General features: G+C 41.1%; 1 protein-coding gene across 1 annotated transcript; it reads left to right on the top strand.

The window, feature by feature from the left end:
- Positions 1–1,349: 1,349 nt before the first annotated feature.
- Positions 1,350–27,362, top strand: LOC118428787 (P-selectin-like). The gene is made up of 8 exons (XM_035838995.1): positions 1,350–1,522; positions 20,598–20,746; positions 22,356–22,526; positions 25,783–25,953; positions 26,100–26,273; positions 26,462–26,632; positions 26,922–27,092; positions 27,346–27,362. The coding sequence occupies exons 1-8, from the start codon at positions 1,350–1,352 to the stop codon at positions 27,360–27,362; spliced, it is 1,197 nt and encodes a 398-aa protein (XP_035694888.1).

Here is a 27,362-nt window from a genome sequence, read left to right as displayed (position 1 = left end):
AATGAGAACATTATTTGCATAATTAATGACAGACAATTAATAAAGCAGTTGTAAAAGATAGAATAATTTGGCGAAGGTATGGGGTCGTGGAACTCTAGTTACCTATGTTTTCGGTAGCGCGCGTGTGTGTGTGTGTGTTTATGTCTGTCTGTATGTGTGTATGTATGTATGCCAACATACATTCAGACAGAAGGATACCAACATGTATATATGTAGTTGATAAGCATAACCCTAAAACACCTGAACTTTGAAAACCTGAAAACTGTCTTGATATTCGGTACGTGAATAGGTCTTGATAAGACCTTGAAACGCTTAGATTTGTGGGCCCCTGGCGTGTTGTTACGGTACTGCAGCGGAACTTGCGGGTTTGATATCTCGAGTCCCGGACATGCTATGGTCGTGATTTTTTAGTGCTAAATAACGTTTGTTTCTGTCGGTCATGTCAAGTGTTTGCGGCACTATCAAATAAGTTACTAACTTGAGCACAGTGCCACATTGTTCTTCCCATCTCCTTACCTCCTGTTCCTGCACCCTTTCCTCCCATGGTACGGTCAAGTCTAGGATGGTGACCTGCTTAGTCTTTGCTGACTTTTGGACCTGGCTTCCTCAGTGTCGGTCAATCTCCTGTATAAATCCACCAGTAGAGCCCAATCTCTCACTGTGGTAAATATAACAGTAATATATACGTCGATGTAGGTTAGACATCCAGGTAATAAGATATGCCAAAAAGCAGTTACTCAAGCAACTGGATATGATTTTGGATCAACTGGGGGGCTGCGTATGGAACTTTCCGGCACTTGGGGCATAGCATCTAAAACAACAGGAGCTAATTTACTCATTTTCATTAACTGTGTCTTAGCTTTGCTTCCCTTTGAAATCCAAATTGTCTTCAGCTTGATTTTGCCTTACTTTTGTTTTCTTTGGAATCCAAATTGTCTTCAGTCTGAATTGTCTTACAACGTTTCCTATTGGACATCTGAAATTGTTTTCATTCATAGTTTGAGTATAAATGACCTGTTTCTTCTAGATCACTTCAGTGTCACTGACGAAAACTGGTGGATTCCAGTTGAAACGTCTGACCGTTTCCAAAATCATATCCAGTTGCTTGAGTAACTGCTTTTTGGCATACAGTAATATATACATCCCTCTTCTACTTTTTCTTTCTTTCCTTTCTTCCCTTCCTTCACCTCCCCTCACACAGCCATTGAACTGCGGTCCCTTTCAGCTTTTATGAGTGCTGTCTCTTCTTTGATCTTTCTTCTTCCAACAGTCGATAGCAGTTTACAATCTTCTACTGTTGAAATTTCGTTAGATTTTCATATTTGATATATTGCGTCTTTCTATTCAAGATGCGCCTCCACCTATTCCTCCTGACCGTGGTCCTGTTGCTGTCACTGACGGACGTGGAGGGCTGGAGACGCCGCCGCCGCCGCAGGTGTCCCGTGGTGAACTGTAGCTGGAGCGGCTGGTCGCTAGGCACGTGTAGCGCCTCGTGCGGAGGGGGCACTGCTCCGTGTACCAGGTGCAATGTTCGTTACATTTCGTGATGAAACTATGCACAAGTAGTAATAAGCTACTGTCAGTGTTATTCAGCTTGTTTTGTACATGCTGCAAAGGCTGATTTTCTGAAATAAAACTATTGAACTATTGTTGTATTGAAACTATTGTCATACTAGAGTTCCACGAACACATACCTTTGCCAAATAAACCAGGTTTGTTATGTAGAATGATGTCTGTAGACATAAATGTGTTACTCATTACATTTTATTTCATATGCCTGGAGTTGGTTCATAACATTTTGCCATTGCTTATACAAATTAGATCCCTATTTACATAATGATATTAAATTGTATCAAGCTTCACTTAAGTTATCAGCATACCAAAAATCCTGATGATCCTTTCCTTCCTGACTTATTCTCTTTCAAAGTAGGAAACTAAACCGGCTCCTGCAGTTCAAGGAAAGACGTTAGCGGACACAAACATACACCTCTTACTCTCTGCCATCTTTCTCAGTTACATATGTGACAAGTTTGAAAGTCCTATCACTGAATGCAGTGGATTTATCAACTTCCCTAATTAATTATGCAAATTAGCTGTTAATCATTATCTCATTATGTAAGTTTTTACTTAGGCTATCTACATACCAAAAATCATGACGATCCGTCAACACGTTCATATTTCCCATTAATTATGCAAATGAGATCATCATCTGCATAATTAGTAATGTATTAATATTTCTTTCTTTCTCGGCTACAAATTTTGAAAGTTTGAAAGTCCTATAAAGGAATGCAGTGGATTTACAAACTTTCCTCATTAATTATGCAAATTAGCTGTTGATTTGCATAATTAGAATTCCATCATGTAAGTCTTCTCTTTGGCTATCTACATACCAAAAATCATGACGATCTGTCAACACGTTTATATTTTCTCATTAATTATCCAAATGAGGCCGTCATTTGCATAACATGCATTGCTACTTCTCTCTTTCTCATCTATACATGTGACAAGTTTGAAAGTCCTATTGTGAAATGCAGTGGATTTATAAACTTTCCTCATTAATTATGCAAATTAGTTGCTGATTTGCATAATTAGTATTCCATTATGTACATTGTTACTTGGGCTATCTACATACCAAAAATCATGACGATCCATCAACACGTTCTCTAGTTATTCTCGTCCAAAGTTTGAAAGGAAATCGGTGACTGCAGTTCCAAACAAGCCGCTAGGGGGGCCAAACTTGCAGCACTTACTCTCTGCCTATCTACCACTCAAAAATCACAACCACAACATGTCCAGAACACGAGATATCAAAAATTGAGGTTCTTCTGCAGTACCTTAGCAAGCCGCTAGGGGGCCAATTATCGAACTTGACCTTCGTTTTCCCGACCCCTACCCACCTACCAAATATCATCGGGATACATCCAAGGCTTCTCGAGTTATGCTGTTAACACACAGACACACAGACAGACTCACAAGCCCAAAACATAACCTTAGCCATTCTGGCAAAGGTAATAATAAGAAAACGCATGTCACTATTGATGCACCGATCAACTGAAAAGATCAGCGCGACAAGACGTGGCTTTGAAAAGTTGCCTTCGCGGTGTGACAAGGACAATTATGGTATGTGCCCATTCTATGGAAATTTGAAACTTGCTATGGAAAGTTACGAACTGGTCACCAATTTGTCAAGGCATTGACTACGGGTTCGGGGCTTCTCCTTATTACCTTTGCCAGAATGGCTAAGGTTATGTTTTCGGTTTGGTGGTGTGGTTCTCCCCGTTTGTGAGCAGCATAACTCGAGAGGACTTCGATGGATGCAGCTGATATTTGGTGGGTGGGTAGGGGTGTGGAAGACGAAGGTCGAGTTCGATAATGGGCCTCCTAGCGGCTTGCTAAGGTACTGCAGCGGGACCTGCATGCTTGTGAGTCTGTGTGTGTGTGTGTGTGTGTCTGTGTGTGTGTGTGTGTGAACAGCATAACTCGAGAAGCCTTTGATGTATCCCGATTATATTTGGTAGGTGGGTAGGGGTCGGGAAAACGAAGGTCAAGTTCGATAATGGGCCCCCTAGCGGCTTGCTAAGGTACTGCAGCAGAACCTCAATTTTTGATATCTCCTGTTCTGGACATGCTGTGATCATGATTTTTGAGTGGTAGATAGCCCTCGAGGCAGAGAGTAAGTGCTGTGAGTTTGGGCCTCCTAGCGGCTTTTTTGGAACTGCAGGCGCCGGTTTCCTTTCAAACTTTGGACGAGAATAACTCTACAACGTGTTGACGGATCGTCATGATTTTTGGTATGTAGATAGAATGAGTGATGACTTACATAATGGTATACAAATTATGCAAATCAACATCTAATTTGCATAATTAATGAGGAAAATTTATAAAACCACTGCATTCCATGACAGGACTTTAAAACCTGTCCCATATGTAGCTGATAAGGAGAGAAATGTCGATAGATATCAATTATGCAAATGATGGCCTCATTTGCATAATTAATGAGAAAATATGAACATGTTGGCGGATCATCATGCTTTTTGGTATGTAGGTAGCGTAAGTGAAGACCTACATAATGAGATACCAATTATGCTAATCAACAGCTAATTTACATAATTAATGAGGATATTTATAAATTCACTACATTCCATGATAGGACTTGTCACATATGTAGCTGAGAAAGAGAGAAATGTCAATACATATTTACCATGCAAATGATGATCTCATTTGCATAATTAATGAGAAAATATGAACGTGTTGACGGATCGTCATGATTTTTGGCATGTAATATAATGTGATACTTATTATGCAAATTAACAGCTAATTTGCATAATTGATTAGGAAATGTTCATAAATCCACTGTATTCCATTATAGTACTTTCATCAAAGTTGTCACATATGTAACTGAGAAAGAGGGAAGAGAGTAAGAGGTGTATTTAAAGACTTTGAAAAAGAATAAGTCAAGAATGGATCAAAGGATCATCATGATTTTTGGTATGCTAATAGCTTAAGTAATGCTTGCTACAATTTGGTATCAATTAATTGTAACTTGGGATCTAATTTGCATAATCAATGCCGAAATTTTATAAACCAACTCCAAGCATATAATTATAAAGAAAATGAAATGAGTAACGCATTTGTCTACAGACATCATTCTGCATAACAAACCTGGTTTATTTGGCAAAGGTATGTGTTCGTGGAACTCTAGTTAATACATGATATCAATAGGCTAAGTAACATTTTTGCCGCCATTGTTAGCTGTCTTATATTCCTCCTTCTTACCGAGTTCAGAACGAAATCTCCCCCTGCGTCCTGTGGAGGTGCTGACTGTTCGGGATCAGCCTCCTCCAGGTGTGCTTGTACCGGACCGAACCCGTGTCAAAATGGTGGGCGGCGAGCGTCCTCGGGCTGTACCTGTGCCGCCGGCTTTACTGGGTCGTGCTGTCAAACAAGTGAGTATTAACCGTCAAGGTAACAGGTCGCTTCACCACAATGTCAGTTCGCCACAAGGCAAGTCGTTTTGCAACGAGATACTAATAATTTCGCCACAAAGTAAGGTCATTTCACCGCACTTGAATGTTATTCCGTCAGATAACAAAAAGGCATTAGAAGTCGTGCGTCTTGTGTACTTTGGTTTATATCATACCTGTGACGCGAAAACGTTCGATACGGGTGTTCCGGACCGGATGATAACTTTCCGTACGGCCCGGGGTTATCACACGGGCTCCATTCGAATAAATCGAACTGAAACTACTAAATTCCACGCAACCCATTGTCCACATAACTTTTGCCGGAGCAACGATTTAAGGGGGAACCTGGAACTTCGGCGGCTCTTCCTCGAGCTCCAGCGCATTGGCTAGCCAGCAGATTCAAATTCAGTAGAAACTCATGACTGTCGTGCGTTTCAAATGTTTCAAATGTTGCAACAAATCAAGCTGTTATTATGAATTTTCATTTAACTGAACTCAGGTGAACTCAGTGAGATCGAAGTTTGTTCCGTTAACCAGTTCGAAGCCTGTTCCTTTACCCGGTTCTTTTGTTCGAATGGACGAATAAAGTTGTCGCAATGTGCACCAAGGACTTGTTTTTGCTCTTTTTCTGCGATAAACATCAGTTTTCTCAGGTTGGCATGCGATAAACATCAGTTTTCTCAGCCCTCCCGCGGGTCGGATCACCCTCCGGCCTTCGGCCGTCGTGCGATCCGACCCGCGGTCGGGCTGATACCTCAGCTGATACGGAATACACCGTGTTGTATTCTATATGTATTTACCTTTGCCAGAGTTTACCTTTGCCAGAATGGCTAAGGTTATGTTTTGGGCGTGTTTGTGTGTGTGTGTGTGTGTGTGTGTGTGTGTGTGTGTGTGTGTCTGTGTGTGTGTGTGTGAACAGCATAACTCGAGAAGCCTTGGATGGATCCTGATGATATTTGGTAGGTGGGTAGGGGTCGGGAAAACGAAGGTCAAGTTCGATAATGGGCCCCCTAGCGGCTTGCTAAGGTACTGCAGCGGAAACTCAATTTTTAATATCTCGTGTTCTGGACATGCTGTGGTCATGATTTTTGAGTGGTACATAGCTCTCGAGGCAGAGAGTAAGTGCTGGGAGTTTGGGCCCCCTAGCGGCAGGCAGGCGCCGGTTTCCTTTCAAACTTTGGACGAGAATAACTCTACAATGTGTTGACGGATCTTCATGATTTTTGGTATGTAGATAGAATGAGTGATGACTTACATAATGGTATACTAATTATGCAAATCAGCATCTAATTTGCATAATTAATGAGGAAAATTTATAACTCCACTGCATTCCATGATAGGACTTTCAAACTTGCCACATATGTAGCTGGGAAGGAGAGAAATGTCGATAGATATCAATTATGCAAATGATGACCTCATTTGCATAATTAATGAGAAAATATGAACATGTTGACAGATCATCATGTTTTTTGGTATGTAGGTAGCGTAAGTGAAGACCTACATAATGAGATACAGATTATGCAAATCAACAGCTCATTTGCATAACTAATGAGGATATTTTATAAATTCACTACATTCCATATTAGGACTTTAAAACTTGTCACATATGTAGCTGAGAAAGAGAGAAATGTCAATACATATTTATTATGCAAATGATTATCTCATTTGCATAATTAATGAGAAAATATGAACGTGTTGACGGATCGTCATGATTTTTGGCATGTAGATAGCCTAAGTGAAGACTTATATAATGTGATACTTATTATGCAAATTAACAGCTAATTTGCATAATTGATTAGGAAAAGTTCATAAATCCATTACAGTACTTTCATAAAAGTTGTCACATATGTAATTGAGAAAGAGGGAAGAGAGTAAGAGGTGTATTTAAAGACTTTGAAAGAGAATAAGTCAAGAATGGATCAATGGATCATCATTATTTTTTGTATGCTGATAGCTTAAGTAATGCTTGATACAATTTGATATCAATTAATTGTAACTTGGGATCTAATTTGCATAATCAATGCCGAAATTTTATAAACTAACTCCAAGCATATAATTATAAAGAAAATGAATGAGTAACGCATTTGTCTACAGACATCATTCTACATAACAAACCTGGTTTATTTGGCAAAGGTATGTGTTCGTGGAACTCTAGTTTATATAATACTTTTCAACCAGGACAGCGGCCCGACCGGGTCCCGGTTTGGAAATGTGACGTTACCCTTGATGGTCGAGTATCACAACTTCCATTCTTTCGGACAGTGGAGCGGATCAAGTCTATTTGTGTTTCCTGACTTTTGTGGTCAGCACAAATTAAGAAGGTCTAGATAGATTATTATAATATTGATGCTTGGGATATTGATGCGAAAATATCATAGATGATACTTGTGTCATTAATTAAAGGTAAATAAAAGGTAGTTTTGACTTCTCCAAGAGGAACGTGAGAAGCCGATGGGTTAGATGTGTTAGGTTCTTCGGCACCATCCGGCTGTAGACGTATTGATTATCAAAACTCACATTGCGCGTATATATTGTCCGATCGGTGGAAACTGAAATCATGTCATTAACTACAACCCTACCAGGAATAAGATGCCCCACCCTCAGTGCTCCATCTCACGGCACCATATCTGGCAGCTACTACTACGGTAACAGAGTGACGTTTGGCTGCCATTCCGGCTACAGCCTGCGGGGCAGTTCCAGACGCACGTGCCAGGCTAACAGGGCCTGGAGCGGCACCCAGCCTACATGTATAAGTAAGCAACACACTGTATTACCTCTATTAAAAACTAAGGTTATATCTTAGGCAGCAGCGTTTAACGATAACTCGAGAAGGCCTGAATTGATTGATATTTAGTATGCATATAGGTCTTGATGAAACCTCGAAATAATGACATGACGGACTCCCTTGGGCTTGTGACAGTACTGCAGCCGAACTTCCGGGTTTTGCATCTTAAAATCTGAAGAAGGTACGGTCATATGGATGAGTGCCTTACGTGGGATAAACATACCAAAGTGACTGCAAAGAAAATGGCCTGCTCCATGGGAATGATCAAAAAATGTGCTAAATACCTTGACCCTTCACTATCACGGTAAGCTCCTGACAGAAGCTCTTAACGCTATCGCACCTTGATTACTGTTCACCAGTCTGGTCCGCCACCTCACAGAAAAATATTGAGCTACGTCAAGTCATGTAAAACAAAGCAGCACGACTAGTTCTACACTGTGATTTCAAAACCCCGGTACAACAGCTACACACGTCTCTGTCATGGCAAACTGTTAAACAAAGGTTCCTAGCCCGCACTATGTCTCAGTTCCAGAGGATCGTCACATCACAGCAACCAGCAGTTCTCTACCACCACCTGACTCCTGTCACACAGCAACACAGTTACAAGACACGTCATGCCAGCAATCACACATACAGACTACCAAAACCAAGGACTAACGCTTTGAAGAGAACTTTTACATACAGAGCCATATCCACATGGAACGACTTTCATTGTAAATAATTGTATGCACTGATTGATTTGCACTGTATTTGCACGTATCTGTATGTGTAACGTTATGTCATTTGTGTATTTTTATGTCCAGGAAGAGTAACATTTTACAATATGTTTGTATCTCTGCTAATGGACGAATAACGCCTCTAAAGCCTCTATATGGATTTGTGTCTCCTAGCAGCTTTTTCTGTAACTTAAGGGGCGTTTTTGTTTATCCCGAAGAGGACAAGTAAACAAAGGGATTTTCGCCATTTTGGCCAGTCAGGCACCGGTAACAAAGACGGTAAAATTTAATACAGATTATGCAGATCAAGGTTCAGAGCAAGCTGCTAGGGGGCTAAAACGTATACAATTTCTTCCTTACATCACAAGCTATCTGCCACCAAAGTATCACGACCATAGCATGTCCAGGTCAAAAGATACAAAAACCTGAATCTCTGCTGCAGTACCAATGTCACATACCAGGGGGCCAAATATCGACCTTGAACTTTGTTTTCCCAGTTCCTATCCACTTACCAAATATCACCACAATCCATCCAGAGGTTCTCAAGTTTTATTGACCACAAATGTAAAACAAGAGTTCGTAGACCTCAGGCCTGCATGAAATGTATTGGGTTTCTGTAGACCTATTGTGTATTTTTGCCTTTTTGTCTGTGGTACGTGGTTGGAAAAATGAGCTTTTTACTGTGTTGGTTGTGCACCATGCAAAAGTCTGACTCTGAAATTCCATTTTCTGAATTTGTAAGTTTGGACAGGGATGAACATTACTTATTTTGGATTTCTTAAGTATGTAACCAACCACAGTACTTTGAAGTTGTTGAGACGCTACCTTTTTTTGTCTCAGATGGCCCATGCACATGTAGTTACTCTGTCACATGATATACTAATATCTTCCTATTTCAATGTACTGACCTAATGCAGCTGCTAAGTCTCCTTGGTTTGTGTTCTTCCAATGATGTTCATTAAAGATTTATTTCTGGGGTGTTATTCACTTGACATCGGAATGTTACTCGCATAATTTGACCAATGATACTTTTATCTGTAGTTCCATAGACATTAGACAACAAGAATAGTGGTAGCCCCCATGCAGCAGCAACAGTTAGTCCCCAGGGTGGTATGATATTTTCATTCAATCCATCCAACCCAAACCTAAATCTCCTGTAGTATCTAAGCCAAATTTAACAGCATAATTTACTATGAAAAATGTCCTTGTCAATCCCATTTATAGATGGCAAGCTGCTGGCAATGGAAGCTTTGAAAAGTTCAGAAGCTGTTGTAGTCAAAGCAAACACCCAGCAAACATCTCCGCAAACCAATGAGCAGTTGCTTAGAAGGGGAATTTCATCATATATTTGCCGCGACAAAATGCAACAAACGATACTGAATTTAAAACAGAACAAAGCTAAGCCTCCACCACTTAACCCTGCCTGTACCATAGATTAAGCAGGCCCAAAAACCAAGCGAATATGACTAGCCCAAAACAACAAATTACCTGTATACAGTATGGAAATGGCATTACCAAAGAAACAAAAAGAAACACAGGACAAATCATACACATACCTTTCTCTTATGCCCACACTCTATACAGTTCTCCTCCACATTAGAAAATTGCATCTTCTTCTGTTTAAGTTCAAGTTCAACCATGATTGCCAACAGGGTAAAGGAACTTGTACTGGAACTTAAAACTCAGTACTATACAGCTCTAGAAACACCACAAAGAGTAATAAGCAAACTCCAATTATACCTGACCAACAGATATATAATCTGGCACACTCCTGTCATCTGGCAAACTGTCAGTGCCACTAAGTAACCTGATACATTGAAGGTAGCCCAGGCCAGATGATGGTTCTACACCCAACCATAATCTGTTTTTAAAACCAAGCAGATATTGGGAGGATGCCCCAACCACACTAAAACAGGGTCAACCTATACAGTATCAAGTTCAAGCACTAGGAGGCCCAAAATCAAACCTGACCACCAGGACACCACAAACAACTCACGTACCAAATGGCAACACAATGGCACCTTGCGTTCCGGAGATACAGCGCACGCCCCGTGCCCGCACAAAAGGTAACCTAAAAGGTCAAGTTCAAGCACCAAGGGCGCCAAAATCAAAATTGAGCATTATTCAGCCACCGCCGACACATGTGCCAAATATCATCGCGCCAGCACCAGCCGTTCAGAAGAAATAACTCCGGAAACACCCCTCCCGGACACAAAATTCGACCTGCCGGGTCAAGTTCAAACGCGACAAGGCCCAAAGTCAATCCTAGGCAACAGGCAACAACCCCCCACCCATGCACCAAAAATCGTTGCAATCGCGCGTATCGTTCCGGACACACAGCGCCAAAAGTGCCCCAAAAACACCAAAAATGCCACCTGCAATGTCAAGTTCAAACACCAGGAGGCCCAAAATCAAACCTGAGTGTCAGGCTACCACCCCCAACCCACGTACCAAAAATCGTCGTGCTCGCACCATCCGTTCACGAGATACAGCGCCCTACATCCCCGGCTACCGAAAAGTTCCCACCAGCATCAAAACCATACCTGCATACATGCAGGTAACTAGGGGGAAAACTAGGGTGCCCAAACCTACACCACTTACTCTCTGCCCCAAGAGCTATCTACCACCCAAACATCATGACCACAGCTTGTCCAGAACTCGATATATCAAATCCGGAAGTTCTGGTATAGTACCGTCACATTCCGCAGGGGGGCTCAAAATCTATTCGTTTCAGTCTAATCAAGATATCCACATACCAAATATCAATACAATTTATTCAGGCGTTCTAGAGTTATGCTGGTTTTCTACACACAAACACACAAACGCTACCGAAAACATGACCTTCTTGGCGAAGGTAACAAACACACACAAAGACTTAAACACACACAGAAACACCCAAAACAATATGTCCATTTTCATGGAGATGCTGAGGAAATAGATTACGATGATTACAACCTTACTTCAATAATCAATGAAACAAGATGAAACAGAAAGTTTTTGCAGGGCCTCGTTGTCGCTTGTAACGAAATTTCATTTTTACCTTCGCCAAGAAGGTTATATTTTCGGTTAGGGCCTCATGTTGTGTCCGTATATGTAGGTCAACAGCATATAACTCGAGAAGCAGTGTATGGATTTTAATGATATTTGGTATTTGACTTGCGGTTGCGGAAAGGAAAGTCGTGTTCGAAAATGCTTGGCGTAGCCTTTTTTCGTCAGGACGGTAGCGGGCCGAACGTGTGCGTCCGCTTTCTTGTGAACAGCATAACTCTAGAAGCCTTGAATGGATCCTGATAATATTTGGTAGGTGGGTACGGGTCAGGAAAACGAAGGTCAAGTTTGATAATGGGCCCCCTAGCGGCTGCCTAAGGTACTGCAGCAAAAATTTAATTTTGACACTTCGTGTTCTGGACATGATGTGGTCATGATTTTTGAGTGGTAGATAGCCCTTGGGGCAGAGTGTAAGTGCTGTGAATTTGGACCCCCTAGCGGCTTTTTTTAACTGCAGGCACTGATTTCCTTTCAAACTTTGGACAAGAATAACTCGAGAACGTGTTGACGGATCATCAGGATTTTTGGTATGTAGATAGAATGAGTGATGACTTACATAATTTATATTAATTATGCAAATCAACATCTAATTTGCATAATTAATGAGGAAAGTTCATAAATCCATGCCAACAGCCAGCATATAACCCGAGAAGCTGTGTATGGATTTTCATGATACTTGGTGTGTGAGTAGCGGTTGCGGAAAGGAAGGTCGAGTTTGAAAATGAATGGCGTGGCATCTTTTGCCAGGACGGTAGCGGGCCGAGTGTGTGCGGCCATTTGTGGAATACATAACTGGAGAAACCTTGAATGGATCCTGATAATATTTTGAATGAATGAATGACCTTTATTGTACATTTGTGCTCAAACAAGCTAAGTACAGGTCGTGGCGCTAGTGATAAGGTACAATTTTGACAGAAGAAAAAGGTATCTTATCATCTCTACATATGCTAATACATTCTAGTATGAACAAGTTCAACTTCTTCTCGCTTCTTAAAACAGTTATAAATATAAGGACAGATGGAATCAATAATGTATGGCTTGTCTAATTGCATGAGAAATATGAATTTTTCCGTGGTATTCAAGTATCGGAAATTAGGAAACATAAGTTGTATATTTTCAAAAAGGGCGTTTCTTTCGTTGTTGTATAAGGTACATTCAACAATAAAGTGACATTCATCCTCTATCTTATTCAAGTTACAGTATTGGCAAATTCTTTGTTCCAGAGGAATGTGGTTATGTCGGCCTTTTTCAATGTGGAGTTTGTGTGAACTAATACGGAGCTTTGTGATGGCTGTTCTGTGCCGAATGTTTGCAATCTTTAAGTATTTCTCGTCGTTGTAAGTAGTCTTAAGTAATCTGTATGTTCGTAATTTGTTGTTGTTGCGTAATGCTGTCACGAAAGATTGAAGGTACATATCTTTTAAACGTTGGTCGATGGATGGAATGATTTGTGATGATAATTTGATAGGTGGGTAGGGGTCAGGAAAACGAAGGTCGAGTTCGATAATGGGCCCCCTAGCGGCTTCCTAAGGTACTGCAGCAAAACTTCAATTTGTGACATATTGTGTTCTGAACATGCTGTGGTCGTGATTTTTGAGAGGTAGATAGCCTAAGTGATGACTTTCATAATATAATATTTATTATGCAAATCAGCAACTAATTTGCATAATTAATAAGGAAAGTTCATACATGTAAATCCACTGAATTCTATGATAGGACTTTCAAACTTGTCACATATGTAGCTAGAAAGAGAAATGTGCAATACACATTAATTATGCAAACGACGACCTCATTTACAGAATTAATGAGAAAACATGAACATGTTGACGGATTATCCTGATTTTTGGTATGTAGATAGCCGAAGTAGATATTGGGATACTTATTATGCAAATTAACAGCAAATTTACATAAATAATGAGGAAAGTTTACAAATCCACTGCATTCCATGATAGGACTTTCAAACTTGTCACATATGTAACTGAGAAAAACAGAAATGTCAATACATGTTAATTATGCAAATGACGACCTCAAATGTTAATGTATTGACGGATCGTCATGATTTTTTGTACGTAGATAGCCTAAGGGATGCCATACATAATGCAAATCATCAGTTATAATTTGCATCTTTAATGAGGAAAGTTTATAAACCCACTGCAGTGCATGATAGGACTTTTAAACTTGTCACATATGTAACTGAGAAAGAGAGAAATGTCAATAGACACTTGGCCAAAGGCCCCTATCATAATTTACTATTCGGCCAGGCCAGAGTCTGGTAGAGACTACATGATTTTGACAAAGCACAATGAAAGTTGCGCTGGGAAGTATCACAACAGTGTACATAATTGCATTGTCACTTTTGCCAAGAAGTTTATGTTTTCTTTAATAAAAGCTGTTTTGAATTCGCCCAGAGGAACTTGACAAGGCGATTTTTTATCACATTTATCACCCGGCTGTAGACATATTGATTACTTATACTCACCTTGTCCGATCGGTGGAAACTGAAATCATGTCATTAACTACAACCCTAACAGGAATAAGATGCCCCACCCTCAGTGCTCCATCTCACGGCACCATATCTGGCAGCTACTACTACGGTAACAGAGTGACGTTTGGCTGCCATTCCGGCTACAGCCTGCGGGGCAGTTCCAGACGAACGTGCCAGGCTAACAGGGCCTGGAGCGGCACCCAGCCTAGATGTACAAGTAAGCAACACACTTTTTACTACCTCTATGAAAAATGGAGGTAATTTCTTAGGCAGCAGCGCTTTTGTTTGTCTGTATGGATGTGAGTGTGTGTGTGTGTGTGTGTGTGTGTGTGTGTGTGTGTGTGTGTGTGTGCGTGTGAACTCGAGAAGGCCTGAATGAATCGATATTTAGTATGCGTGTAGGCCTTGATGAGACCACGAAATGATAAGATGACAGGCTCCCTAGCGGCTTATTATAGTACTTCAGCGGAACTTTCGGATTTTGCACCTTAAGCTCTGAAGACGATACGGTCATCAAATTAGAGTGGTACAAACATGTAGATAGCTCTTGTGCTCATGAAAAAATTATGTAGACTTGGGCCTCCTAGCAGCTTTTCCTGGAACTGAATGGGAGTTATTGTTAAAAGCTTCCAAAGAAGAGAAGTTAACAAATAAATGGTTTTCGGAAATGTTTGGCAGTCAGACAGGGTTAACAGAGACAGCAACTATTCAGTTACGCAATTATGCAAATTCACATCTAAGTTATAGAATTAATGAGGAAATTCTATAGTTCCAATGTTTTCCATAAGATGGTTCAATACATATAGCAAATGCAACCTTTTTGATAGAGGGGACATCAACAGATACTTACTATGCAAATTATTTGCATTTTTAAGTGTAAATATTCAAACTGGTTATTGGCGAATTATGACAAATTCATACTTGTGACAAGCGTAACTTAGTTAAGGTGAAGACTACCATGCATACACCATGTAAATGTAGGTTAGGCCACAGCAAGTAAATTTTATGGATGACATCCTCTGCAGACTGCAAAAATAGTGCGATATGGCGAAAAAAACACAAGATGGGTGGAAAAAAAACAAGATGGCTACATTTTCAAAAATAGAAACAATCATAAAGTTGTGATGAATGTTGTAACAAGAATAAAAGGGACAAAACATGGTATCAGAGCCAACAAGGCATTCATTCCTGTATGCAAGACATGTACTGGTGTGGCAAATGTGACACTAGTGTGGTAGACTGGCATCACCAACAAAGTTGTTAACCACACTCATGGCTCCCATATTCCACGTTTACAACTATCCGGTATAAGAAGTATCATTTCTTCAACTGCAGTCCTGTGTACCTCGCAGGTTCCACTTCTACAGGAACAATTATCAGGCTACAACACAACATATTTGCTCATTTTGCTACTTTATCGTCATGTTGACCATCCCTGCAGAAGAAAAAAATTCTTGCTTTTTTTTCTGAAATCAGGCGAAAATTAATGCACGCTTATGCCATCCATAAAATGTAGTTACTGTGGCCTAATTTGTATAACTATTGATAAATTGGTAAAATTTCAAAGGATAGGACTTTCAAACATACAATGCATAGAATTTAGATCAAGAATACAACATGTATCAACTGAAATAGATTACGGTAATTACAACCTTACTTCCCTAATCAATTAGACAAGATGAAACAGGAAATTTACAAAGCCCTAAATATCTCGTGAATGTATGATGTCTTCAAACATTTGTTGTATTTGTTGTCTTTGGTATCATATGTGAAATAGGCCTCTTGGTCGCTCGTCACAAAATTTCATTTTATCTTTAACTAGAGTTCAACGAACACATACCTTTGCCAAATAAACCAGGTTTGTTATGTAGAATGATGTCTTTAGACAAATGCATTACTCATTTCATTTTCTTTATAATTAAATGCTTGGAGTTGGTTTATAAAATTTCGGCATTTATTATGCAAATTAGATCCCAATTTACAATCAATTGATAACAAATTGTATCAAGCATTACTTAAGCTATCAGCATACCAAAAATCATGATGATCCTTTGATCCATTCTTGACTTATTCTCTTTCAAAGTCTTTAAATACACCTCTTACTCTCTTCCTTCTTTCTTCAGCTACATATGTGACAACTTTGATGAAAGTACTATAATGGAATGCAGTGGATTTATGAACTTTTCTTAATCAATTATGCAAATTAGCTGTTAACTTGCATAATAAGTATCACATTATATAAGTCTTCATTTAGGCTATCTACATGCCGAAAATCATGACGATCCGTCAACACGTTAATATTTTCTCATTAATTATGCAAATGAGATCATCATTTGCATGATGAATATGTATTGACATTTCTCTCTTTCTCAGCTACATATGTGACAAGTTTTAAAGCCCTATCATGGGATGTAGTGAATTTATAAGATAGCCTCATTAATTATGCAAATTAGCTGTTGATTTGCATAATTGTTATCTCATTATGTAGGTCTTCACTTACGCTACCTACATACAAAAAAACATGATGATCCGTCAACATATTTTCTCATTAATTATGCAAATGAGGCCATCATTTGCATAATTGATATCTGTCGACATTTCTCTCCTTCCCAGCTACATATGTGACAACTTTGAAAGTCCTATCATGGAATGTAGTGGATTTATAATTTTTCCTCATTAATTATGCAAATTAGCTGCTGATTTGCATAATTAGTATACCATTATGTAAGTCATCACTCATTCTATCTACATACCAAAAATCATGAAGATCCGTCAACACGTTGTAGAGTTATTCTCATCCAAAGTTTGAAAGGAAACCGGCGCCTGCAGTTCCAAAAAAGCCGCTAGGGGGCCCAAACTCACAGCACTTACTCTCTGCTTCGAGGGCTATCTACCACTCAAAAATCATGATCACAGCATGTCCAGAACACGAGATATCAAAAATTGAGGTTCTGCTGCAGTACCTTAGCAAGCCGCTAGGGGGCCCATTATCGAACTTGACCTTCGTTTTCCCGACCCCTACCCACCTACCAAATATCATCGGGATACATCCAAGGCTTCTCGAGTTATGCTGTTAACAGACAGACACACAGACACACAGACTCACAAGCCCAAAACATAACCTTAGCCATTCTGGCAAAGGTAATAAAAGCTGTTTTGAATTCGCCCAGAGGAACTTGACAAGGCGATTTTTTTATCACATTTATCGGCATCACCCGGCTGTAGACGTATTGATTTAATACTTATACTCACCTTGTCCGATCGGTGGAAACTGAAATCATGTCATTAACTAGAGTTCCTCGAACACACATATTCGCCAAATAAACATTTTTTATCGAAGGTCGTTGTTTCTCAATGATTAATGTATGTAATTATGGCTATAATGGGCCAGCTAAGCACCAAATACAGCTTAATACGAGATGTTAATATAGCAAAGCTGGATGTAAGGTCTTTAGTTAGGCTAGGTTAGGCTAGGTCTTTAGTTTTAGATAAGATATCACTCTACAAAATGTACATTGCAGTTTTTTCGTAAAAAAAGAAATAATGAACAAACTTTGAGTGACTGGCCTATGTATTAGATAATAGGTCATCTAAGGGTTATCTAAGGGTCATACGTAAGGATTGTTACGGCCCTACCTTGGTGAATGTTTGTGTCCATCTCATGAAAATAGTAAGTAAAGTTTTGCAATCGCGAGTTAAGTCAGAGGTATTTTACACAGTCTACCTGGCTGGCTATCACGCCAGGCTACTCAGATCCCCCCATCCATAGCCCCGCAAAGACAAAATAGCTGATTGACAGGCATAGTAATTGCTCCAACCCTACCAGTGACCCCAGGTCGGCCTGTCTGCTGGCTGGCTGACCCTCTGGGAGGGTTTCATTGCAGGAACACCAGCACCAGTACTGTGTGTTTATGTTATAGGAAAATATATCCACAAATGCTTATACTGTAGAACCAATAGTGTAAAGGACATGCTATACTCAATATGTTGACTTATTCATACCTATAGATATCCATACATGTATGTCTGTTAAGTAAATGTGTCTTTAGAATGACACATAGAAAAGCGCTGTAAAAACTTTATAAAACACAGTAATAGCAAAAATACGTGTTCAGAAGACTGTGTCTTTAGAATGACAAAGTTATAGAAAAGCGCAGTAAAAACTTAATAAAACAGACCAATAGCAAAAAAACGTTTTCACAAGACTGTGTCATTAAAAATGACACTATAGAAAAGCGCTGTAAAAACATTATAAAACAGAGTAACAGCGAAATATCGTGTTTATTCGATCTCCCAGTGCAAGCCTTCTTCGGCCAGCTGACAAAGGATATCACAGAACTGAGAGGACCCGGCGGTTGCTAGGCACAGTAACTAATTGCTGTCACTCTACCCTACGATACCAACCTATTTAGTTCTAAGTGATGCTCACTTGCATTAGGAGAACTGTTAACCGCATCAAACCAGGATTGCGTTGTCTGGATGAGTGCAGAGACTTTCTGAAACCATGCTGAGAGTAATGAATCAGGTGATTTGTGTCCTGTAGCAATAAGTCCCGGAGAAACACCTCGTACACCTTACCCAGATAGCTCGTTAGGGAAATGCACCTGAAATCTTCAAGACCTTTGGGCCTGGTCACCTTCGGTACTGGCACTACCAGTTCTTCTGTCCATTGTAAGGGAATGTTGTAAGCATGCATTGTAGATATTGCACATTACAGGAGCAAGCTCTTCATAGAAGTTGGACAGTAGCCATGGCGGTATATGACACCCACCCCCCCCCACCCCCCGAGGATTCACCTTCTTCATTTGAAGTTCTGGTATGGCTTGAAGTAATAGATGGTCAGATATTTCTCTGTGTAACTCCTCTCATCTGCTATAAAACTTGGCCAAGCTGTTAGAACTAGCATGCATCACTCTGGTACCGAGACATTTCTCTATGCGCAAACATAAAATAATCTCTAGATACTCAGAGCCTTTTTGGAGTATAATGAATGGATCACTGTTATAAGGGTCCAGCAAGCTTCCCGAGTTGATGTCCGGTGTCGACTAATTGACTGACTGTTAGACCTGGGTATTTGGACTCTAAAAAAAGTACTAGTGTCATGCTCTTTAAGCTACTAACAACAAATGTGCTACCAATATCATAGCATGGATAATAATGATAAGAAAGAAGGCCTGTTTGATTGCCTATTAACACTGCTAATCTTCCCAGCCTTGACTGAAAATGCCACTTGACCACTGGCTCATATTATAATGTCACCAGAAATATATTTTGCTCCAAGCAGAAAGACTTCTAATGAGCTTACTTGGTTTGAATATAAACCTCGGAGCCTAAAGACACTTGTTCATGCTTCTCTCCACTGCAAACAATTAACAGGTCAATGACATGTGCATCATCAGGCTAATCTGTTAATCACATCTCTGATTAGATTGGTAACAGAAGCAATCCTCTATTTAGTACATAGGAATAAGTTCCTTACATTTGATTGTCTCAAAGTTATGTCATGCTCACCATTAGCTATTCAAAACTAAATTCTATGAACAGCATTTAGGTTACCAAAGATCCAAACTTGTAAATTCAAGGCATCTCCAATTACTGGGAACTGACATCCCTGCCACGGTCTGCCATGGCGATTAGTTCTGCTCCACCTTTGATTTGTCTTTGAGTTGAGGGGTCATCTCCCTGCTGAGGCCAGGAGGCTGAGGGCAGGGGGTTAATTTGCTGTGACTGGCCCTTTTAGGGGAAGGAGATCAGGCTAGGGTGACACTTTTGTAAGGGATATTCTTCTCCAGTATAAGTTAAAGTAATTATATTAAGTAGATCGCGGTTTACATAATTAGCATCTCATTATGTTGATAATCACCCTAAGTACCTACCTACCAAGAGCAAAGAATATCCATCAATCCCCTCTGCAGTTATCCTTCTTAAAAGTTACGAACTATAAGACCCACTGCAGTTCCAAACAAGCTGCTAGGGGGCCCAAAATTACACCATTCACTCCTAGTCCCAACAGCTATCCACCACTTAAAAATCATGAACATGGCACTTCTGGAAAATTTAGGCGCAAGCTTTGACGCTCACTTGCAGTACCAAAACAAGTCGCCAGGAGGCCCATTATCGAACTTGACCTTCCTTTCTGTGTCCCCTACCTATCAACAAAATATCATTAGCATCCATGTAGAACATCTCGAGTTATCGTGTTAACAGACAAACGCAATTACATACAAATCCCGATACAGCACCATAGGTAAAAGCTAGCTAAACCATTCTCGCACATGACAATCCTTTACACAACCGCTACACACCTGCCAAATATCGTAGAAATCGCCCAGCTGCATTTTGAGTTATGCTTCTCGAAACAAACCTCGAAAAAATACAAAGCTCGCTGCTGTACCGTAGGAAAACGCCAGGTAAACCATTTTCAAACTAGGCATGCCTTTCGACAACCGCTACACACCTACAAAAAATCAAAAAGTTCCATCCACAATTTCTCGACTTATATGTTGTTGACCTACATACAGACCCAAGTAAGCAATCTCATAATATTCGCTGGCGAATATAACTACAACCCTAACAGGAATAAGATGCCCCACCCTCAGTGCTCCATCTCACGGCACCATATCTGGCAGCTACTACTACGGTAACAGAGTGACGTTTGGCTGCCATTCCGGCTACAGCCTGCGGGGCAGTTCCAGACGCACGTGCCAGGCTAACAGGGCCTGGAGCGGCACCCAGCCTAGATGTACAAGTAAGCAACACACTTTTTTATTATCTCTGGCAGCAGTGTTTGTGTGTGTTTGTGTGTGTGTGCGTAAACACCATAACTCGAGAAGGCCTGAATGTATTGATGGCGGCGCGCTTAAGTTAAGACAAGTTGTGTTAACGTTGCAATCGAACAAAAACAGACTTAAACTAACAAAGGTAACGTTATGTGAACCAACAAATGTATGCAAGTCTAACATGGAATAAATTAGACGGGTCATTTTCTTCTAACAGCGCACATCCCGACTCCCCTCCCAATGTGCTATTGTAGGACACAGAAAGTGCAATCCAAGTTCTGTAATTAATGAGGGTGAAAACGTGCAGTTTGGACAATGAAATTCTAATCTTAAAATTTGTAGAAGAGGCACCAAGAGAAGATCCGTAAAGTAGTGCATGTTTTATAGCACCTTCAGAAAGAGAATGAATTTCGAAAATGTGCCCTGCGGTCCTTGAAAGTTGTCCGAGGAGAATAAGACGTTAATTACTGTGTAATGGACAGTTAAGTAAGAAAGGAGAGAGACGTAGGTGCCGATGCGAAAACGTGCCAAAAGTGCACAGGTATATTTGGGACCATGACTGAGATGACTAAACCTGGTATGGCTATAACTACGAATTGCCTCGTTTAAATTGTTCCATTGACTTAATTAGTAGGGAACAAAAGACAAGCAAAACCGTCTGTTTAAGCATTCAGTGATCCTAGATTCCTTTTGTTACGAAGGTCGTACGTACACGTTATGAAATGTTTTACATGATTACATATAATGAGTAACACCATGAATGACATTGAAAAACAGTTAAAGTCTATTAATGTGCCTCCTGTCTGACAATATCTCCCAACCGATTTTTTTGCGAGTTAAAGAGTACGACGATCCTTTGGTAGCGCCTGCTACAGTGAAGTCGTATTCTTTCTTGTGAAGTCATAATTCTTCACATGTGCAGCTGTGCCAAACGTCATCACCCTATTCGAACCAGGGATGAATGAATGATTTGTACAAGGTTTCCAGAACAGACAGAGTTTGGATTTGAAGCCTTTAAAAGTGGCTGAGCTTTTGGAAATTTTGAACAATGTGTTGTTGATGTGGGATTTCGAGGTCACGGCAAAGCGTAAGGTGACTCCAGTATGTTTGTGGGAGGAAACAGACTTAACTAGAATTCGACGAACTCATACCTCCGTGAACTACATTTCATGCAAATGTATCATAAATTTCCATAGTTTGTGCATGGTAATTTTTAACTTCAACTAACACATGTCACAGGTTCCCAGCATTTTTAACGTCATGCGGTTTGCCATTTTAGTATCAACTATGCAAATCAAATCAAAATGTGCATGTTTGGTATCCGTTTATGTTCCACCTGTCATGAATTACATGTGTTTCGTTTATAAAGTAGGACATGTCAGGCCAACCAAGGCTGGACAGGTTCTCAGCGAACATGCTCCCTTCAGTTTCTTGGGGGGGGGGGGGGGGGGGGTAATGGGCGGGGTGAAAACATTGCTGTATGAGTGTATTGCATGGATGAAATACTTTCAATTTTCATTGTGTACCATTTGAAGAAAAGCCTGATATTTTGCTATATTTCTGATTTGATTATTTCAGGAAAGCTCTGTCAGCGACTCTCATCTCCATCCCACGGACAAGTCACCGGTGGACACGCCTATGGTGACGTCACGACCTTCACCTGTGACACTGGGTACGAGCTGCAAGGTGACGCCAGGCGGACCTGCCAGGCCAACCAGCAGTGGAGCGGGGCTCAGCCAACGTGCTCAAGTAGGGTTGTTATTGACACTTTCACCCAAATACAAATCTTATGTCGATAAAAATGATTGATATTGATATTCGTTTAAATGTTGATGACTACGACTGCATATTGACCACAAAGATCAGTGCTTAGGTAGCCTGACTAAAATCGCGCCCCTAGCGGCCGGCCCTACGATTGCCGCCGCCCTAGGAGGGGGTCATTTAGCTCAGCTAGCGAGAGCTTGTGTATGTGAAACACAGGCTAAGTGCTTAGGGACTTAACGATATTTACCGGGGGGGAGGGCTGGTGCAAAATGGGTCTGGTAAAAATTTTTCTTTGGCCCTCCCCCCGCCCTCAAAAATTTTTCTATGGCCCTTCCCCCGCCCCAAAAACTTTTCAATGGCCCTCCCCCCCAAATTTTTCCATTACACACACTGTCTGTCATTAAATAATATATAACGTTAGCAATAATAATAGCGGTAGTATTGTTTGAACGGGACGACGATCGGGGTGTCAAGACCCGCACGTCAACAAATTACGCACGTTGGAGTCCTGCTGGGGCATATCTCTCCCAAAGTTTTTCAACAGCCCGGACTTTTCATTTTAATGACATGTATACAAATATGTATATTTGATGTTGTTACACTCGCACTGCAATGTTAATAAGACTTACCTTGTCTGATACTGATTACTTGAAACTGAGCGTTTCCGCCAGACCGACGGCTATTAAAGGCCGTCCAGGGATCGGAGGGCCGAAGGCCCAACCCGTCTAGGGGGTCCGGGGCATGCTCCCCGGGAAATTTTTGACCTTCCTAAAACGCAATTTCCCGCATTCTGTGTGGAAAAAATTGGTAAGTAAAGGTGGACTTTATGCGTCCACATCAGCAGAGAAAAGCGGGCGGGGAGAGGCGGTTCCACGGCGATCTTTTCCACAAGTTACACATGTACGATATTTACACAAAAGAAAATAAATGAATGTTCTACTGGGAAGAGACTTGGGTACATTTTAGCGATATCGTTAAGAAAACCGCTTCAATACTGTTGTAATCATTCCAAAACGGGAGTTATTTCGGCCAACCTACAAAATTGCCGAAAAATTTTCATGCCATCATATGTATGATTAACTAAGATAACCCCTGTCCTAAGATGCCCAGATTTTTTGCCGATCATATTATGCATAAGTACGCCGTGTTTGTTGCCACTGACTATGATGATTAGAAAGGTAAATAAACCAAGTCCAAACAAACAGATTTTTTTGCTATCAAAAAAATATTTACACGTATTCACTCCCATTTTTTTTTTGAAGACAGAATTTTCACAATAATGTTGGTAGCGCCGAATCACTGCGGTCACCTGTTACTAGGTATTGGTGGCTCGTGTCCATAAATATACAACCAGTACAAAACAGCCACACAACTGTCATACACATAAGAAATAAAGCTTCACAAAACACTACAAATATTGGTCTTCAGATGTTTGTTGAGAAGAAGACCGGCCATAGAAAAAACAACATAAGCATCACCGCCGTTGTTTTCCCTAGGGAGTGTGGCCCCGCAGGTGGCAGACGAGCGAACGCCCAAAAGATTTGTTACTCTAACAAATGATTCGTACCGTCTATAAAAATGAAACTTCACAGAGTGATGTCGAATATGTTTCCCAATACGTACGCAGAGTTTTATTGTGATTTTGGCGTTGTCGTTTTTCGTAATGATTTTGTTGGTCGGGCCGCCGCATTCAGTGCATTTCACCCATTTCCCATGAAAACACGACCTGGATGGTGAAAGATTTAGCCCTCCTCGCTGGAGACAAGCACACACAAATATATTAATCACAAAATCGGAAGTTATATTCACGAAAACGTCCTCAGTGTTTGCCACTTCTAACTAGGAGGGTGAAGGGTTCATGAACCATATGAATGCATTCCTTATCCGGGTATGTTCTTCAGATGAATGTGTTAAAAATTCATTGATCAAAACTTGACCACTCTCTGGCAACTAGTGATGGAGCGCCGTGAGTTCGAGCGCGTGAAAAGGGGGGTCATCTTACGACAGCCCCCGTTACGTCATATGCAGCAGAGAGCCCGCTGTCACGAAAGTAAACATCGTAATGTTTTATCCCGTTGCCGTCCGTGAACCATTCCGTTTACAAAGAACCGATGCACGCAGGATTCATATTGATACCAATTTTAGTTTCTATAGTCTTCGTAAACTTTGTGCGAACATGGAATCACACGACAGGCGGCTGCAGCAAATTTCTTTAATATGGGGAGCTATGTTGACGTAATCCTAGGGGGTCCCCCCGGAAAATTTTGAAATCTTGACTATCTGAAACGATCTTTCCTAACTTTTGATGGACAAAATTTGCTGGCAGACTAAGCTAAGTTTAATAGCCTTTGTAGTAGAATTTCACAGTGTTTTTAGCTAATATTTAATTGAGGGCGACGACGCAACAAACGTATTTTCACGATTTCGATCGCCCAAGGCACCAGCCGTCGCAAGGTAGGTCTGGAGAAAAATGTTTAAATTTGGACCCTCCGAAACAGGATTTTCTGCACTTTGAGGGATAGACTTTGCTGGTAGACTATGCTAAATGTAATGACATTTCTGTCAGAGGAAAAGATTTTTGATGGCGACGAGCGCCGGACGGTCGTGAGCGCCGGAGGCGCAAGCCGTCGCTCAGGGGACGTCCAGAGAAAAATTAAAATTTTGACCATCTGAAACTTCATTTCCTGCATTTCAGGGGCACATTTTGCTTGTATTTTTAAGGCCCCTAAGGCAATTTTTTTTCAATGGCCCTCCCCCCGGCTCAAAAAAAATTTCGATGGCCCTCCCCCCGCTCCAAAAAAATTTTCAATGGCCCTCCCCCCTATGCACCAGCCCCTCCCCTCCGATAAATATCGTCAAGTCCCCTTAGCTCGTTACAAAATAACCGCATGTTAATCTTCGTTGCACGATTGCCCATCGTTAAAAGTTTGATTTGATTTTTATTAAGATACCTTTTAGCCCTTATGGTGGTCATGCTCCTCGCTAACTGATTATACTCTTACTCGTGTGTTTTGTGTAAATGGATGCTATCTATTTCATAAAGCTCTAAATAAACTCGTGGAGATACGAAGTCTCTTGTAAACGTTGGCTTTGTGTGTGTGAATACATGAAGAACATGAGAAGGCGATTGTTCATCACATCCATCGGCACCACCGGCTGTAGACGTATTGATTTAATACTTATACTCACCTTGTCCGATCGGTGGAAACTGAAATCATGTCATTAACTACAACCCTAACAGGAATAAGATGCCCCACCCTCAGTGCTCCATCTCACGGCACCATATCTGGCAGCTACTACTACGGTAACAGAGTGACGTTTGGCTGCCATTCCGGCTACAGCCTGCGGGGCAGTTCCAGACGCACGTGCCAGGCTAACAGGGCCTGGAGCGGCACCCAGCCTACATGTACAAGTAAGCAACACACTGTATTATCATCATCATTTGGTTTATATTCTAGGCAATGTCATTCGTGTTTGTATGTGTATGTGCGTGGTGTACGTGTGTGTGGTGTGTGTGTGTGTGTGTGTCATTACTGACTTTCACGTCGAAACGCCCAGAGGTACAATGTCCCACGTTGTCCGCACCGGCACACGGCTCCAGCACCGGCGCTACTTTCTTCGGAGACACTCTGAGCTTCGTGTGCGACACTGGGTACGAGCTGTACGGCAGCTCTGACAGCGTCACGTGTCAGGCCGACCAGACGTGGTCTGCAGCAGCGCCATCTTGCACAAGTACGTAATCTAACTTTTTCCAGTGGAAAGATACACAAGAACTTAAAGGAGTTTACTGTAGGTCTATACGTCACGGCGATGTTAGAATGATATCTTATAATGTATACCAGTAACAACTTTACTTACAATGGAAATGGGTTTTTTTTTCAGTTTAGCTCACCTATAAACGCCAAGTTTCTGATTTTCAGAAATAGTCTGCCCTGATCTCTCCCCGCCGCTGAACGGTCACGTTACGGGAGGTACCGAGTATGGAGACACGGCCGTGATGACGTGTGATGAAGGGTTCAGTCTGGTTGGTGACGTCACACGCACCTGTCAGGACAACAAGCAGTGGTCGGGCACACAGCCGACATGTCAGAGTAAGAGATGAGGAAATTATCAATCCTACAACCTGCGTGAAATCTTATGTCGTTGTATAAATCTGTTGACGCCATTACCATAACATTGTGTTCATCTTCAAATTACATGGATCTGGTCACAGTTCTACTAGTTTTGTCCCGTTCTTGTGAGCTTTTATGGTAAAGGTGACAAGGTCATCTTGCGTGAGATTAGTACAATGCGTAAACTATAATAACCCAAAGCTCACCTGTAACTTGTAAATATATTGGCTGGATTGTCATTGATAAGAAACTGATAATTTCCCAATAGGAAAAAGCTGTCCGCAGCTGTCAGCTCCGGATAACGGCGGCGTGTCGGGAGGAGTCCTGTTCGCAGACACAGCAAACTTCACGTGTGACCCTGGGTACGAGCTGGTGGGGTCCGCCAGTCGGCTGTGCCAGGCTAACCAACAGTGGAGCGGGACACAACCGTCCTGTCAGAGTAAGAACTGTTGTACACCGTTTCGTGGACGTCGACACGAGACATGTATATTGGCATCTCTTTTAGAAGAATATATCCATTTTTAACCAACATCCGATGGTGCTTTCAGCACCAAGGCCATGGCCTACCTGTACAGCTATGGTAACTGGGAGAAAATGGACCTTGAGAACATACGCGGACAAGAAAGTCACATTATGTGAGAAAGATGTTGCAGATTTTATTTGACTGTTACCCCTGTATACTCATCAAATAGCATTCGCTGGGCTGTAA

This window comes from Branchiostoma floridae, chromosome 1 (genome assembly GCF_000003815.2).
Source record: "Branchiostoma floridae strain S238N-H82 chromosome 1, Bfl_VNyyK, whole genome shotgun sequence".
NCBI classification, from domain to species: Eukaryota; Metazoa; Chordata; class Leptocardii; order Amphioxiformes; family Branchiostomatidae; genus Branchiostoma; species Branchiostoma floridae.
This window is presented reverse-complemented; position numbering and strand designations above follow the sequence as displayed.

Bases quoted from the DNA above. Each gene is read 5' to 3' on its own strand.
- LOC118428787 (XM_035838995.1), top strand. From the start codon at position 1,350: ATGCGCCTCCACCTATTCCTCCTGACCGTGGTCCTGTTGCTGTCACTG. The intron at 25,954-26,099 runs GTAAGCAACACA...CGAAACGCCCAG, and splicing joins CACCCAGCCTACATGTACAA to AGGTACAATGTCCCACGTTG. The intron at 26,274-26,461 runs GTACGTAATCTA...TCTGATTTTCAG, and splicing joins AGCAGCGCCATCTTGCACAA to AAATAGTCTGCCCTGATCTC.